A 14,568-nucleotide genomic window follows, 5' to 3' on the forward strand; every position below is an offset into this window, starting at 1 on the left:
CACGCCGTCGAAGACAAAGAAATACCGGACCTGTCACTCCAAAAGCTCTTGTTCGGCTCAGATCAAAGCTAGACACCCCCAATTTCCACCTTCCACTGCCTGTTGGACCATTTAGTGGAAGGCGTATGAAGTGCATACATATCGATAAATAAAAGCCAGTTGAATAGGCAGGCCCTGAAACAGAGCCTCGTTTTCAGATTTTTCACTTCCTGTATGGATGTTTGCTGCAAAATGAGTTCTGTTTTACTCACAGATATAATTCAAACAGTTTTAGAAACTTCAGAGTGTTTTCTATCCAATAGTAATAATAATATGCATATTGTATGATCTAGAACAGAGTACGAGGCCGTTTAAATTGGGCACGATTTTTTCCAAAGTGAAAACAGCGCCCCCCTATTGACAAGAAGTTCTGACAATGGAATGTTAGAATTTTGTTGAATTTAGGGACATGCCTGGTTCTAGAACCCGAATGCGCTCGTGAGTGAGTCTTCTATTTGGATACTTGAGGTTTTTAATTTCTTATGTTCAACAGGAGAGGGCGCTGTGCACAAAATAATTCATCCTTGACGCATCCCTGTCCATAATTTTTACTAGGCCTTCAGTCATTGCAGGTGTACCCTTTCTCTAAACACACGTAGAGCAGATATATATTTTTTTTACAGAAAGAGTTCAAGCTAAAATCATTAAACATATGAAGAAAAGTAACACATGGTTTCATTTTATTTCTAAGTGATGTATTGTTAAAAAGCAGAAACACAACAAAAACAAAACATTTTGGCTTTATCTAACGTTAAGAAACCAAAACACATATTGAAACATTTATACCATTTTGGGCAAAAAAGATTCTGTTTCACAGAAGCAAACATGATAGTAACCAACATAATGAAATCAGGCACATGGAGCTGTACAATTCACAACCATCATAAAACAAGTGCAATTTAAGACCAAAACATGTTTTTTATTCAATACAGACTGTTCAGTAAACCACAAATACACATTTAAATATATCATTCATAATAAGTACTGAAAATCATACACACAGCAGAATGATTCAACGTCACTGTATGTGGCCTTCTCTTAAATGCTTTGGCACTGATACTAAGTCATACTAATACAGTGGCACTGATTCCCTGACAGCTGGATGCACTTTACTTTGCCACTGAGGTGAGGTAACATTCTTACTCACCTCAGTGAGGAGTCAGGAGCAGAAACTCAAATCAAGTAGTAATCATATACAGGAGTGTATGAGCATGTTGGATGACTATTCACACTTTAGGCTTCGAATAGGACAGGGATACATGCAGGGGTTCCCACTCTTTTTATGGTGAGGGAATGTTGGTCTTTAATTGTAAAGGCTGTTTGGAATCACTGCTGTCCCTAACATTTCAAAACAGTTAAAGCAATACATATCTGGAGCATTTAGTTCAATGGTCTTACTTATAAGTTATTTAAAGGTGGTCAAAGTTATTTACAGATTTTTGGCTAATTATACTTTCCTACAAATCACCCGTGCTGATCAGTAATTGTGTAACTTGGTGCTGATATGATTGTCCAACTTCAAATGTTTTTTTGTTTTTTTATTATTATTATTTTTTTTACAATAACTGAGATCTGCATTTCATGCGCGATACTGATGTGGCTCTCAAGAGTATGACATGTAGTGATAGTTTGAACTGTCATTAAAACACTTCCATGTGTAAGTTTCATTTTGCATTTCCTGTTACTATTGCACCGTTCAATAATTGCGTCACACAATAATGTTTGTATCTGTACAAACATTCTCTTGATGTATTTACTCTCAGTTGTCATACGAGAATGGAATGTGGAGCTAAATATATCCTTGAAATCAGTTCCCTGTCCAACTCAGCAATATAGTGTCCTCAGTTAAGAGTTACATATTTTTTATTGACATTTATTTGAAATGAAGCCTCAAAATATTATTTATTGATCATATTATTATCCTGTTTCCATAGATTGGATAGTTGTATGTGATCTTTGAGAAATGAATGTCAAAGTGCTGCATTAGTATATCACCTTCACAAAAGTGCAAACAGCTGTGAATCATTTTGACTTCAATGTCACCGATGACATAATGCTCTTAGCATTATAATTCAAAATAAATAACTAAAAGTTGTAGTCTGTTTCAAGCTTTTCCAAACAATATAAAAGCATGGATTACAAGCGACAACACAATAAGGTTTGTACAGTACATTAATACAGATTTTATCAACCCAAATTGAACATGGTCAATTCCTCATAAATGCCATTGAAAGACCCAAAATAACATGCATTTATAAATATCAAACCATTTATAAGTATACACATACTTCAGAACCAATAAATAAACTGGGACAATTCATTTTTTGCACATTTGACACATAGACATAGAAAAATTCCATTCACAATATATCCTTAAAACCTTACCTTTAAAATTACAAGATACATTGCACAGGCTTACAGCTTTCAGTTTTTGTTGACTGATTCCATCTCGCAGTTTAGAATACTAGAAATCAGGGGGCTCATTAGAAACGTTTCTCATCATGGAACCTGTAGCTAAATAATGTCAATCTAATGTATGGTCTTGTAAATGACTTGGAAAGTTGAGTTCCCATTAAAGGCCATTAATATATTCTCCATAAATAACACTTGGTCAGCCTTGTTCATTAAGAAAAGACAACATGAAGCCTACACAGACAGGTGAGTTAGGCCCACTAAACTGGTGCGACCTGGGGGAGATTCTCTGCTAATGCAGGGATCTTTGTACTGACTGCTAAAGAAGGCCCTTCAGACAGACAATTAACGCTAGACACTTCCTTTGGTTGCTCTGTCACAAAACACTTCTTATTGTTCAGGTAGTTGTTGTGGAACTCAATCTGGCTGAGGCCCCCAGGCTGCTCAGGGAATGTTCCTTTAGGCGGGACCATGTTGTTTTCCAGGTCAGGTGTGCAGCAGCCCATGGCAGTAGTGGTTGCTGCTGTGCCATTGGTCATGGTGAAGTGCTGATTGGCGTACTGTTCCTCAGCCTGGCGGGGGTAATCTGTGTACTGCTCTGCAATGTCGACGGCCATGTTAAATGGTCCTTGTGGCATGGCACCGTTAGTAGTGCTTACTGTGTGCGGGAATGATAAGACCTCTCCATAGGGTTCACTGGGCTGGCTGGCCGTCCCGTTGGCTGAGGCAACAGCACTGGGGTTCTCCAACTGATAATAATCTGCTGGGGAGCTGAATAAATAAGAGTTTCCATTCATATGGTTGTCCTGTGGCAGAGTGGCGTCAGAGTAACACAACACAGAGGACAGGGGGGCAACCTCAGTGTTGGCGACAGGCGGCTCGCTGACTCCATTCTCAAAGTCCTCCGACTTGTCCTCCTCATCGCCGTCCTCTTCCTCAGAGTCACTGTTCGCCAAGCTCTGAGTGCTGGAGTCAGACAGTCCGCTGCATAAACTGCTGCTGTCCTCTTCATCCTCGTCATCTTCCTCATTATCCTCATCATCCTCATCTTCGTCTTCATCACCCAGAGGCTCGTCCATGTCGTCAGCAGTCTGGAGGTGCATGATGGCAGACTGTTGGACTGTTGGGTCTGACAGAGAGTATTGGGTCTGGACCAGCGGGCTGCCATAGCCGTTGCTTTCGCCATGGTAACCGTTGGCAGGGGATGCCTGCTGCTGCTCGCGGCTCTTCTCCAGCTCTAGCTTCATGATGGTGTGCAAGAAGTGGGTCCGCACGCGGATGGGGTTAAACTCCACCCGGCCGGCCGCGTTGCTACAGCCCTCCTTGGTACAGCCACAGGGAAAAGACATGCGGTCCACCTGTAGATTGGACCACCTTGGGTTATATGACCATATATTCTGCAGTTTGCATGTAATAGATTAATGAATGTAATACTTTGGCAATATCAGATAAGCTACTGTAGATGATACAGTACTTTTTCAATGATACAGTACTTTCATCTACAACGTCTAAAATATTTGATCGCTTAATCACCCTTCTATTGAAATGCATTTGCCTGAAGACTAGGGGCCGCATAGAAGGCTTAATTCCAGAGTGGATAGAGTGGCACATCTGTGTCAATATGAGAGCGTGTACAGTATGGTCAGACTACCCAGGGATTTACCTGGCACTTGATTCCTGCTACGCTGCATGCACAGGTCTCTGGGTCACAGAACACTCTGCAGTCGCAGCCACAGTCCTCCCTGGACACCCGGATGGCCCGCAGCTCGTGCTTCTCCTCCACGTCAATCTTCTTCACCCCCGAGGTCCGCAGCAAAGCCCGGCGCTTCTTCGTGGTGAGGGGCTGTAGGAAGAAGTACTCGTCCACCTCTGTGTTTTCCAGATCAATGTCATCGTCAGAGATGTCCTCTGCCATGAGCGTGTTGGCCTCCTCCGACTCCACTGTACCATTCTTAGTCAGCTGAAAACAAACGAGAAGGGATCAAATTTAGTCCGGTTTGAACCAGCTGAAACCAATGACATGCTGCTTCTCGGAAGAGTACACAGAGTGAGCAGTTGGAAACATATAACATTCTATATTTATAAAAGGATACAATATGTCATAACTGTATTTATAAACTGGATGGTTCGAGCCCTGAATGCTGATTGGCTGACAGCCGTGGGTTATCAGACCGTATGCCACGGGTATGACAAAACAATTTTTTACTCTTGAAATTATGTTTGTAACCAGTTCATAATAGAAATAAGGCACCACTGGGGGGTTGTGGTATACGGCCAATATACCACGGCTAAGGGCTGTATCCATGCACTCCGCGTTGCGTCATGCTTAAGAACAGCACTTAGCCGTGGTATATTGGCCATATATCAAACCCCCTCGGGCCTTATTGCTTAAGTATTTATTTATTTTTATTTAACCTTTATTTAACTAGGCAAGTCAGTTAAGAACAAATTCTTATTTGCAATGACGGCCTACATTGGCCAAACCCGGACGACGCTGGGCCAATTGTGAAACTCCCAATCACGGCCGGTTGTGATACAGCCTGGATTCGAACCAATACCTTGAGTTTCATGGAGTTGAGTTTCTCCTCCTTCAGATGGTCTCGGAGCATGTCTCTGTGGATTCTCTCTTGCTCCAGGGCAAACTCTCCCAGGGAGTACTGCCTGACACCGCTGTGTCTGTTGGACATGCCCAGAGTACTGCCCCCCTGACTGGGCACACTGGTGAAGCCCTGGCGCCGGCTGAAGTAGTACACCGTCACATTGTCAAAATGTACCCTCCTTGTTCTCACACGCTTCTCCCTCTTCAGTATAGAATCAGCTACAGAGTCAAAAGACGAGGGGAGAAGATGGTGAAAGGAAGCTGGTGATGGCCCGCTTCTTCATACATATAAATAATAGGGAAAGCAGGGTTATTGGTTTATACATGGATGAAAGATTAACCAGTTCGATGTGGAGGAAAGAATAGCCCATTTTAAATCAAGAAAGAGAATGTGAAATCACCAGTATGAGAAAAAGCTAGATTAACCCCCTTGACAGCATACAAGCACACTGTTTCAAGAGAAAGCACTTATTTAAAATCGGAATCATGTACATAGGAAAGAGTTGTATGTTGTTGCTCGCCATGATGTGCTCTCAGTGGTGTACAGTATGCGTGTAGCCATACCATAACAAGATAAAACGCTAGTCTGCTAGCTTACGATTTGCAGGATTTGAATGCCTCTTTTTATTTGACTTTTAATGAACCTCGGGAGTCCTCTTGCTAACACTCAGACAACAGGGACGTCCTCTAACTCAAGCCAGCTTAGTAGAGCAGTGTCATCATCCCAACTCTGCCATTTGGCATGTCAGTACTACGTGTGGCTTTTTAAGGACCGTTCTATGAGAGGGAGGGAAGGAGGGAGGGAAGGAGGGAGGAAAAAGAAAGCAAAGACAGAGAGCATAAATAATCCCCCTCCTGGCTCAGATCTGGAGTGGTTGAGCACAGCTTTCCCAGCGCTCACTTGATGTCAGAAAAACAGGACAAATGGGAACCATCTGGTTCCAGCAGCAGTCCACCCTGTGCCATAAGGACAATGCATTCATTACAGGCATGGCAGCGCCAGTCTGGCCTTGTTGATCGGAATTACGCTTTATTTTCCCCCAAAAAAAGGTTTATCAGACTTTGTTTAGGGTATCCATGTGGTTTCACTGAATGAGAAAGCAATTACATGCAGAGGTCATTTTCAAGCTTGCAATACGTAACAGAGTTCGATATCTCTGTATTTCTTCCTATTTCTTGTCCGGCCATCTTCTAGTGACTTGTGATATTAGGGTTGCTATGACCATGTAGTTCTAAAAATACATCTGTGAGAATACATAGAAGCCCTTCGTCAAAGACCTCCCGATTCAGATTCGGAAATTCCAAGGCTTTGTTTTGCTCCTCTAAAAGCAATCACACAAGGAGAGGGGCTGGATTATTTCTCCAACACTAACGCGACCCCAAACGGAGTTGTACTGTATCCTCCAGGCAACAATGCTACTGTACGTCTCAGCACCTGACACAGTGTGACACCTCTTTAGTGAGGAGAAGCTCTGGGAGCCGTGTGCTCTGCTGCATGAACTGCTCTCTGATTCCCGTGGCTTAGAGCAACGTCCTCCTGGTTGCCTTTATCTGCAGCAGCTGACCCAGAAGGCTCAGGAGTCTGGGGAAACAGCACGTATGGACCCACACAAACACGTACACAAGTGCATACGCACACACCAGAGGCTGGTGGGAGGAGCTATAGGAGGAGGGGCTCATTGTAATGGCTGGAATGGAATAAATGGTTTCCATTTGTTTGATATCGTTATATTTATTCCCTTTTCAGCCATTACAATGAGCCCGTCCTCCTATAGCTCCTCCTACCAGCGTCCTCTGGCACACACGCACACGTAAACACAACGCAGGGAGGAGCCCTGTCACTCACACCCACAAGAAAACCAGGGTAGGGTTACTGTATCCGTCTTTCCCCAAACACAACATAGATCTGTCACCTGAAGAACCAACCACTGACAATCCACACATTTTCCCCAGGCTGACTACCAATAACATCATATCTGCTCATAGAAAAAAACAGGCCATCTAAAACACAGGTCTTTTTTTTAAAAATCAGTGGCACCATCAGAGGTGCCTGCCAAACTGACTGAAGCCTTTCCGATGACAGGTTTACTCAACTGATAGCTTCTCGGAGCCTGCCAGACACACCACTGGCTTTGCACAACGCCAGAGACTAGAGAGCATCAGCTCATTCATCAGGCTGTACTGTGCTGTACTGCGCTGTACTGTGCTGTGCCTGCTGACGCAACGCCTAATGAGAGACTGTTGTGCTGCTGCTGCGGCGCTGCACTCATTCCCCTTTATTACAGCCCAGCACAGTCCATCCAGCCGTCCTTATGGCTACTCAGCTGTCCACACAGACACCAGCTCAGCTCACACAATGCCATGGATTGCGTCTCTTCTCCTCTTTTAAAGCACACCGGTTGATGCAGCTTTTTTCAATTTCCTCTTCAACTGAGTTATCTGAATTACATTTCTAACCGAGGGTTGTATTGTGCTTTAGCAAGTCATCACAATGACAAAATGTTATTGTCATGCTGTTTCCTAATGCACTCAACGTCCATTTTAGATGCAACAATTACGATACAGAAGTATAATCTGAATGACACATGCTTCATTCAAAAATATGTCTCTTTCACTCAACTACAAGATGAATAACGCATGTAGCTTTTTGTTTGTTCGTGTCAGACTGTATCAGTGCTGAGCAGATGTATAGCGGGAGAGAGCAGTGTGTGTGTGTGTGTGTGTGTGTGTGTGTGTGTGTGTGTGTGTGTGTGTGTGTGTGTGTGTGTGTGTGTGTGCTCACGGGTGAAGGGGCCCGAGGCTGAAGGGTTGACACTGTCACTGCTGTCTCCGCTCTCGCTGCAGGAGACCTCGTCATCAGACTCCTGCAAGGAGGAGCACGGCGAGGAGGAAGCCTCCACCTCGTCAAACTTCCTCTTAAGTATACCGCTCATGGCCCTCCTCTCCGTCTCCGCCGCTGCACCTGCAACAGCCAGCACAAGGAAGGGTACACATTATTTAATGCCCAGCTTAGGCCCCACCGGCCTCCACAGTCCTCCTCAACACAGGCAATTAGCAGTGAGCCACAGAACACAACAACCCCTCCTGCTACCCAGGTCCCCCCGCCACCACCCCCCCCTGCCGTCACTACCTACCCGATGGTCCCCAGGCAATTGATCACCTTGACACAAAGGAGCTCGGATGCGAGGCGAAGGATGCTAATTGCATGACGTGTCTACCTTGTTCACTCTGCTGTCTTTGATTGAGCGGCGACAGAAAAGGGACACTGGGGTGAGATTTTGCTTACTTTGCCCTGCATTCATGATGGTATTTCTAAAAACACTGCCTGGATATTTTTATCACAAAAGAACAACATGGGGCAAAAATTAAATGAGACGTTACCGCCCAAAGCAGGATTGTAATATCTGCCCACAGCAGCATAACTAAAAACATAATCTGACTGTACTTAATTGCTGTTGCACCTCAAAAACACAATGCATGCATCCAGTCGGCTACTGATTGAAAATATCCCTTGGCTTCAAAATTAATTAATTTCTATCTTATGGGAAATTTAAAAAGCCTGACTACAGCTTTACTTATCCTGGGATATGCAGTGAATTTAAATATGCCTGAATGTGTGTGCATGCACACGTGAATGTGTGCGCGTGTGGCCGTGCGTGCGCATGTGTGTGCATAAGTAAAATAGTGATTTGTAAAATGTGTAATGTTGCACATTCAGTGCTCCCTAGAGGGGTTCCAATCTGGGGCATGACTGAAGATAGTTTATAGTGGTTAGGAGGGTATTATGACTGACATGGTTATACCCTCTATAGAAGAAAGAAAGTGAAAATGTTCAAATGGACCGGGGGGAGCACCCAGAGGGATGTGAAGTGCTGTTGGAGTCAGAGTGTTTAATAGCTCCCAGGTTCATAGAAACTGAGGACAGGCCCTGGCTGCATCTCAAATTGCACCCTATTCCCTATATAGCACACTACTTTTGACCAGGGCTCTGGTCAACAATAATGCACTACAGTGCCTTCAGAAAGTATTCATACCCCTTGACTTATTCCACATTCGGCTGTGTTACAGTCTGAATTCAAAATGGATGAAATAATATCATTTTTCCCCTCATCCATCTACACACAATACCCCATAATGACAAAGTGAAAATATTTTTTGAGAAATGTTTGCAAATATATTGAAAATGAAAGACAGAAATATTTTTTTAAAGTATTGAGTATCAATACATGTTAGAATCACCTTTGACAGCGATTACAGCAGTGAGTCTTTCTGGGTAAGTCTCTAAGAGCTTTGCACAACTGGATTGTACAATATATGCACATGATTCTTTTTTCAATTCTGCAATCTCTGTCAAGTTGGTTGTTGACCATTGCTAGACAACCATTTTCAAGTATTGCCATAGATTTTCAAGCCAATTTAAATCAAAACTGTAACTAGGCCACTCAGGAACATTCAATGCCGTCTTGGTAAGCAACTCCAGTATTATATTTGTCCTTGTGTTTTGGGTTATTGTCCTTCTGAAAGATGAATTTGTCTCCCAGTCCCAGTGTCTGTTGGAAAGCAGACTAAACCAGGTTTTCCTCTAGGATTTTGCATGTGCTTAGCTCTATTCCATTTATTTTCATCCTAAAAAATGTCCTAGTCCTTGCCGATGACAAGCATACCCATAACATGATGGAGCCACCACCATGCTTGAAAATATGAAGAGTGATACTCAGTGATGTGTTGTGTTGGATTTGCACCAAACATAACGCTTTGTATTCAGGATATTTCTTTGCAACATTTTTTGCAGTTTTACTTTAGTAAACAGGATGCATGTTTTAGAATATTTTTTCTGTAAAGGCTTCCTTCTTTTCACTTAGATTAGTACTGTCATGTAACTACAATGTTGTTGATACATCCTCAGTTTTCTCCTATCACTCCATTAAACTCTGTAACTGTTTTAAAGTCACCATTGGCCTCATGGTGAAATCCCTGAGCGGTTTCCTTCCTCTCCGGCAACTGAGTTAGGAAAGACACCTGTATCTTTGCAGTGACTGAGTGTATTGATACACCATGCAAAGTGTAATTAATAACTTCTCCATGCTCAAAGGGATATTCAATGTCAACTTTTAAAATGTTTACCCATCTACCAATAGGCGAGGCATTGCAAAACCTCCCTGGTCTTTGTGGTTGAATCTGTTTTTGAAATTCACTACTCGAATGACGGACCTTACAGATAATTTGTATGTGTAGGGTACAGAGATGGGGTAGTCATGAAAAAAATCATGATAAACCCTATATTTGTGATTCCATGAAACTTATTATGTGACATGTTAAGCAAATATTTACTCCTGAACTTATTTAGGCTTGACATAACAAAGGAGTTGAATACTTATTGACTCAAGACATTTCAGCTTTTCATTTTTTTTGTAAAAAAAAATATCTAAAAACGTAATTCCACTTTGACATTATGGGGTATTGTGTGTAGGCCAGTGACACAGCGTTTATATGGAATCCATTTTAAGTTCAGCCAATAACACAACAAAATGTGAAAAAAAATGTGACTACTTTCTGAAGGCACTGTATATAGGGAATAGGGTGCCATTTGGGATGCACCCCTTGCCGAGTCACTCATCCTCCCCAATGCCACTACAGAGGCCAGGGGAGAACAGCCACCAGTGACAGCCATTAAACTCTGACTGATGGTGTAATTAAACAAATCAAAACAAGACCTGGTTCATCAGTCAACTGCACAAATACTACTGTAAGTGCCAAATTAGGCTACTGACTGTAATAAGTGTTGAATTGTAACTGTCAAACAATGGGTTGTTGGAACTTGCTGCCTTTCCTCCACAAATCATTCTCCATATTTCCATCAACATGTCTTCAGCCAGCCATTGCTTATATCAGTAATCAAGTTGCAATTATTTTGATGCATGTTGTCTAATATGTCCCTAAATACAGTTGATGTAGTGTATGTGACAACAACAGTCTGGCTTTTGGTTCTCTTACTACATGATGTGGGATGCAATCTTCTAAAACACATCTAATGAGATGTTTTTATGTTTAGGGGGTGGATCAGCTTTAATATTGCAAATAGATTGTGGCTTCTATCAATGTAATTGTCTGCATCATTTCCAATTCCATATACAGTATATATATATATATATTTGCCATATATATTATATATTGACCATATATATTATATATTTGCCATATATATATTCCTTTATTATTTTCCCCTAACCCTACCCCGCTCCCCTAATTGGAGTAAACTAATTGACAACACCACTTAGGTTTCTACTTCCAGCTTATACATACTATATACGTTTTATGGACACAGTATATTTTATAATAATTATCTTTTGTATGTTTTTAGTCCCATCCTTCAGCTCTACTCAACCATCTCCCATCCATCTCTGAACACCATCCAGGTTTGATTTCTATTTGCCATATATTTTTCAACTGTGCTGTGATGTTTCACAAAAGTTCTGAACCTTTCTATTCTCATAATTTCTACATATTGTAAATTAAAAATAACATTTTTGACTAAGAGTATTATTATATTATTGATATATTGACTATGACTTTTCAGATCACCCAGCAGTGCTATTTGCAGAGTTAACTCCAGGTAAATGTTGCAATTCTTCAGCCACTCCTGAACCTGCGACCAAAAACAAGCTACTTATGGACATTACCAAAACAAATGATCTAATGATTCGGTCTCTTCACAGCAAAATCTGCAGAGCTGCGATTGTTATATCCCCATATATATATATATAACATTATATTGGTTGCAAGAATTTTGTATGATAAATTAAAATGGAAAAACTCTAGGTTTTGAATCCGCCTTCGTTTTGTGTGCCAGTTCATAAACCATGTGCCATGAAATACATTTTACATCTGAAATACATCTGAAATCTCTTCCCAACTATTTTGCAATCTGTATGGCACAGCTGTCAATGTTTTGGTCCTTAAATGTAATTGGTATACTTTTTTATTCATCACTCTCCGACTCCTCTTTGTTTTTGACGCGGGAATAAAGAAACAGTGTTCAGCTTCAGTCTCAGTCCCAGTATCAGCCCGAGCAGCTTGTGGTGGAGTTCCATTCAGAGAGAGGTGCCCATTCATCTGGAGCCGCTCTCTGCTATCAACTCATTACACATGCAAATACTGCTGCTGCCTCAAGGACAGTGTATGCGCCCCTATGTAGTGCACTACCTTCACATACATCCCAAATGGCACTATATTCCCTATATTGTGCACTACTTTTGCACTATATAGGGATTAAGGTGCCATTTGGGACGCATCCAGTGTGGTGGAACCTGGAGAGAAATCACGCCGCTGCCAAAGGACCATTGTTCCCAAGTGTCTGTGGTTGTACTGTGACATGGGTCTGCTTGCACCTGGAGGAGATCCAACCCACAGTACAGTACTTAGCGCTGTGGAATGCTCAATGTTTGGCATCAGGACACCCATTTGAATGATTGTCTGTCCCTCTGCACAGTAGACCAATCATTCAAATGCACTAAAGCTAACATATGGAATTGTTTGTTTGGTTTTGAATTTTAGGACCCCTGTAGGTATTGAAGAAAAATATTAATCATTACTACTATAGACCATAGAAACGCATTGAATAACACATTCATAAATGGCCAAACAGACAGATAAAAAATAAATCATCAGAAATAAGGATTTATTAACGGGTATTTCCTATATATAAGAAAGCTAATGATTTGTTTTTTGGGGGGAACACACATATTTAACCCTTTTTATTTTGGGGCACACTACCTCCGCACTTCCATAAAAACATTTCAACCGGTAACGGTATCCAGTGAGAGTCTCATCTGTCCATAGAGTGGTCATATTAGTTTGTAGCCCAAACGGTTCGGACGCCACAGACGTTTTCGTGAGAAGACACATTTTCGGGATGTCTTATGTTCTGACAAACACTGCTGTAGCTCGGCCAACTTCCACCGCAGATGCGGAGGATTAAAACAAACTCTACATATTTTGAACCAAAACATATCAGCGTTTCCTGTTGGTACCGTTGATGAAATATTGAATCAGTCTAAAATGGTTACTGGCCCTCATCATTTAGCATTAAAGGTTGTACAAATAATACAGCTATCAGAGACTGCCTGAATGCAAATACATTTTTATGTAGCCTATAACCAATGGAATTACATGTTTATGTAGCCTATAACCAATGGAATGACATGTTTATGTAACCTATAACCAATGGAATGACATGTTTATGTAACCTATAACCAATGGAATGACATGTTTATGTAACCTATAAACAATGGAAATGACATGTTTATGTAACCTATAACCAATGGAATGACATGTTTATGTAACCTATAACCAATGGAATGACATGTTTATGTAACCTATAACCAATGGAATGACATGTTTATGTAACTTATAACCAATGGAATGACATGTTTAAATGCATTAGATACTTAGTACCTCCTTTTCTACAGTTGTCATAATGGGCAGCTGGACAATCCTCACTGTAATTCAGGAAGAATACAAAATAGTACAGACAATTTAGTTCTATTTTCCACATGGGATGGCCCAAGTCTATTTTGTAATCATTTTAATTAGTTCCCCATTGTTGGAAATCCATTCGTATTCTTAGCCCTCAGCAGATGCTGCAATATGCTATGATAGCCAAAGTGGTTTCCATGGCAATGCCAACATATGAGCAGAAATAGTGATTTCATGTCTGAAAGTGATTCTGCTCCAGTCCTCATGTCTGTGAAACATAAATGTCATAGTATGACTACACCTGACAACACATTATCGCAGTATAGTTTAAAGAGGAAGATTTGAGGCACACAATTAAGAAAAATTGAATATGATGGTTATAGCTACACTCAAAATCCAAATCAATGCATATCGTTTTCTGTACGAACAAGGATTATGCTACACGTCTCATTTCATATTGTAGCTGTCCTAAAATAGACCGATCCAATCTGGATAGGGTAACATCTCCTTGACACAGTGAATAGGCAGGACATCAAATGCAACTCAGTGGTTAATGTAAGCAGACTTCACTTCTTCAGGGCTTAGCAGCACAAGCCAGAGAGCAGAGCTAGTTCCTCCTCTACATTTCTTTGTCTCCTCCACTGTTGTGTTCCAACTAATCATGGCTAGGCTGGGCATACACCATGGTGCAAGAGAAAATGCTGGGTGGGAATAATGCAGCAAAAGTCTGCTTGCAAAGCCCCTCCCTGTGCTGGCTTCACTGAGCCCACACACATGCACTGTACGAACCAACTGTATTCCTTTAGGAACTGCATCCACAGCCCTATGTGACACACGTATATTCTGAATCAAAACAGATCATGTTTCCCGTAAGGTTCACCTATCACTGTACACAGAGGTGACACACAAGCCTCACGCTGCGGACCTGCCATACAGAGAGAGTCACAACGAAAGCTCTCGTTCCCAAGCAATACTAACAAGCCCCGAGATCTGTAGCAAGTCGTCACACATCAGCCCTGCAAAAATAAATATACATAACATGG

The 14,568-nt window shown here is 41.7% G+C and overlaps 1 protein-coding gene across 5 annotated transcripts in view; it reads right to left on the reverse strand.

Moving 5' to 3' along the window:
• Positions 1 to 702: 702 nt before the first annotated feature.
• The window catches only part of LOC111974770 (cysteine/serine-rich nuclear protein 3), a 32,683-nt gene continuing 18,817 nt past the window's right edge, over positions 703 to 14,568 (reverse strand). For all 5 annotated transcript variants that reach the window (XM_024002767.2, XM_024002784.2, XM_024002761.2 and 2 more), the window contains 4 exons: positions 7,833 to 8,012; positions 5,010 to 5,269; positions 4,115 to 4,411; positions 703 to 3,809 (listed from right to left, as the gene is read on the reverse strand). In XM_024002767.2, coding sequence (XP_023858535.1) covers positions 2,712 to 3,809; positions 4,115 to 4,411; positions 5,010 to 5,269; positions 7,833 to 7,983 — 1,806 coding nt within the window. In that variant the 5' untranslated portion in view covers positions 7,984 to 8,012 and the 3' untranslated portion in view covers positions 703 to 2,711. The remainder of the gene's footprint in view (positions 3,810 to 4,114; positions 4,412 to 5,009; positions 5,270 to 7,832; positions 8,013 to 14,568) is intronic.

The sequence above is a fragment of the Salvelinus sp. IW2-2015 genome, linkage group LG2, assembly GCF_002910315.2.
Source record: "Salvelinus sp. IW2-2015 linkage group LG2, ASM291031v2, whole genome shotgun sequence".
Taxonomy (NCBI): Eukaryota; Metazoa; Chordata; class Actinopteri; order Salmoniformes; family Salmonidae; genus Salvelinus; species Salvelinus sp. IW2-2015.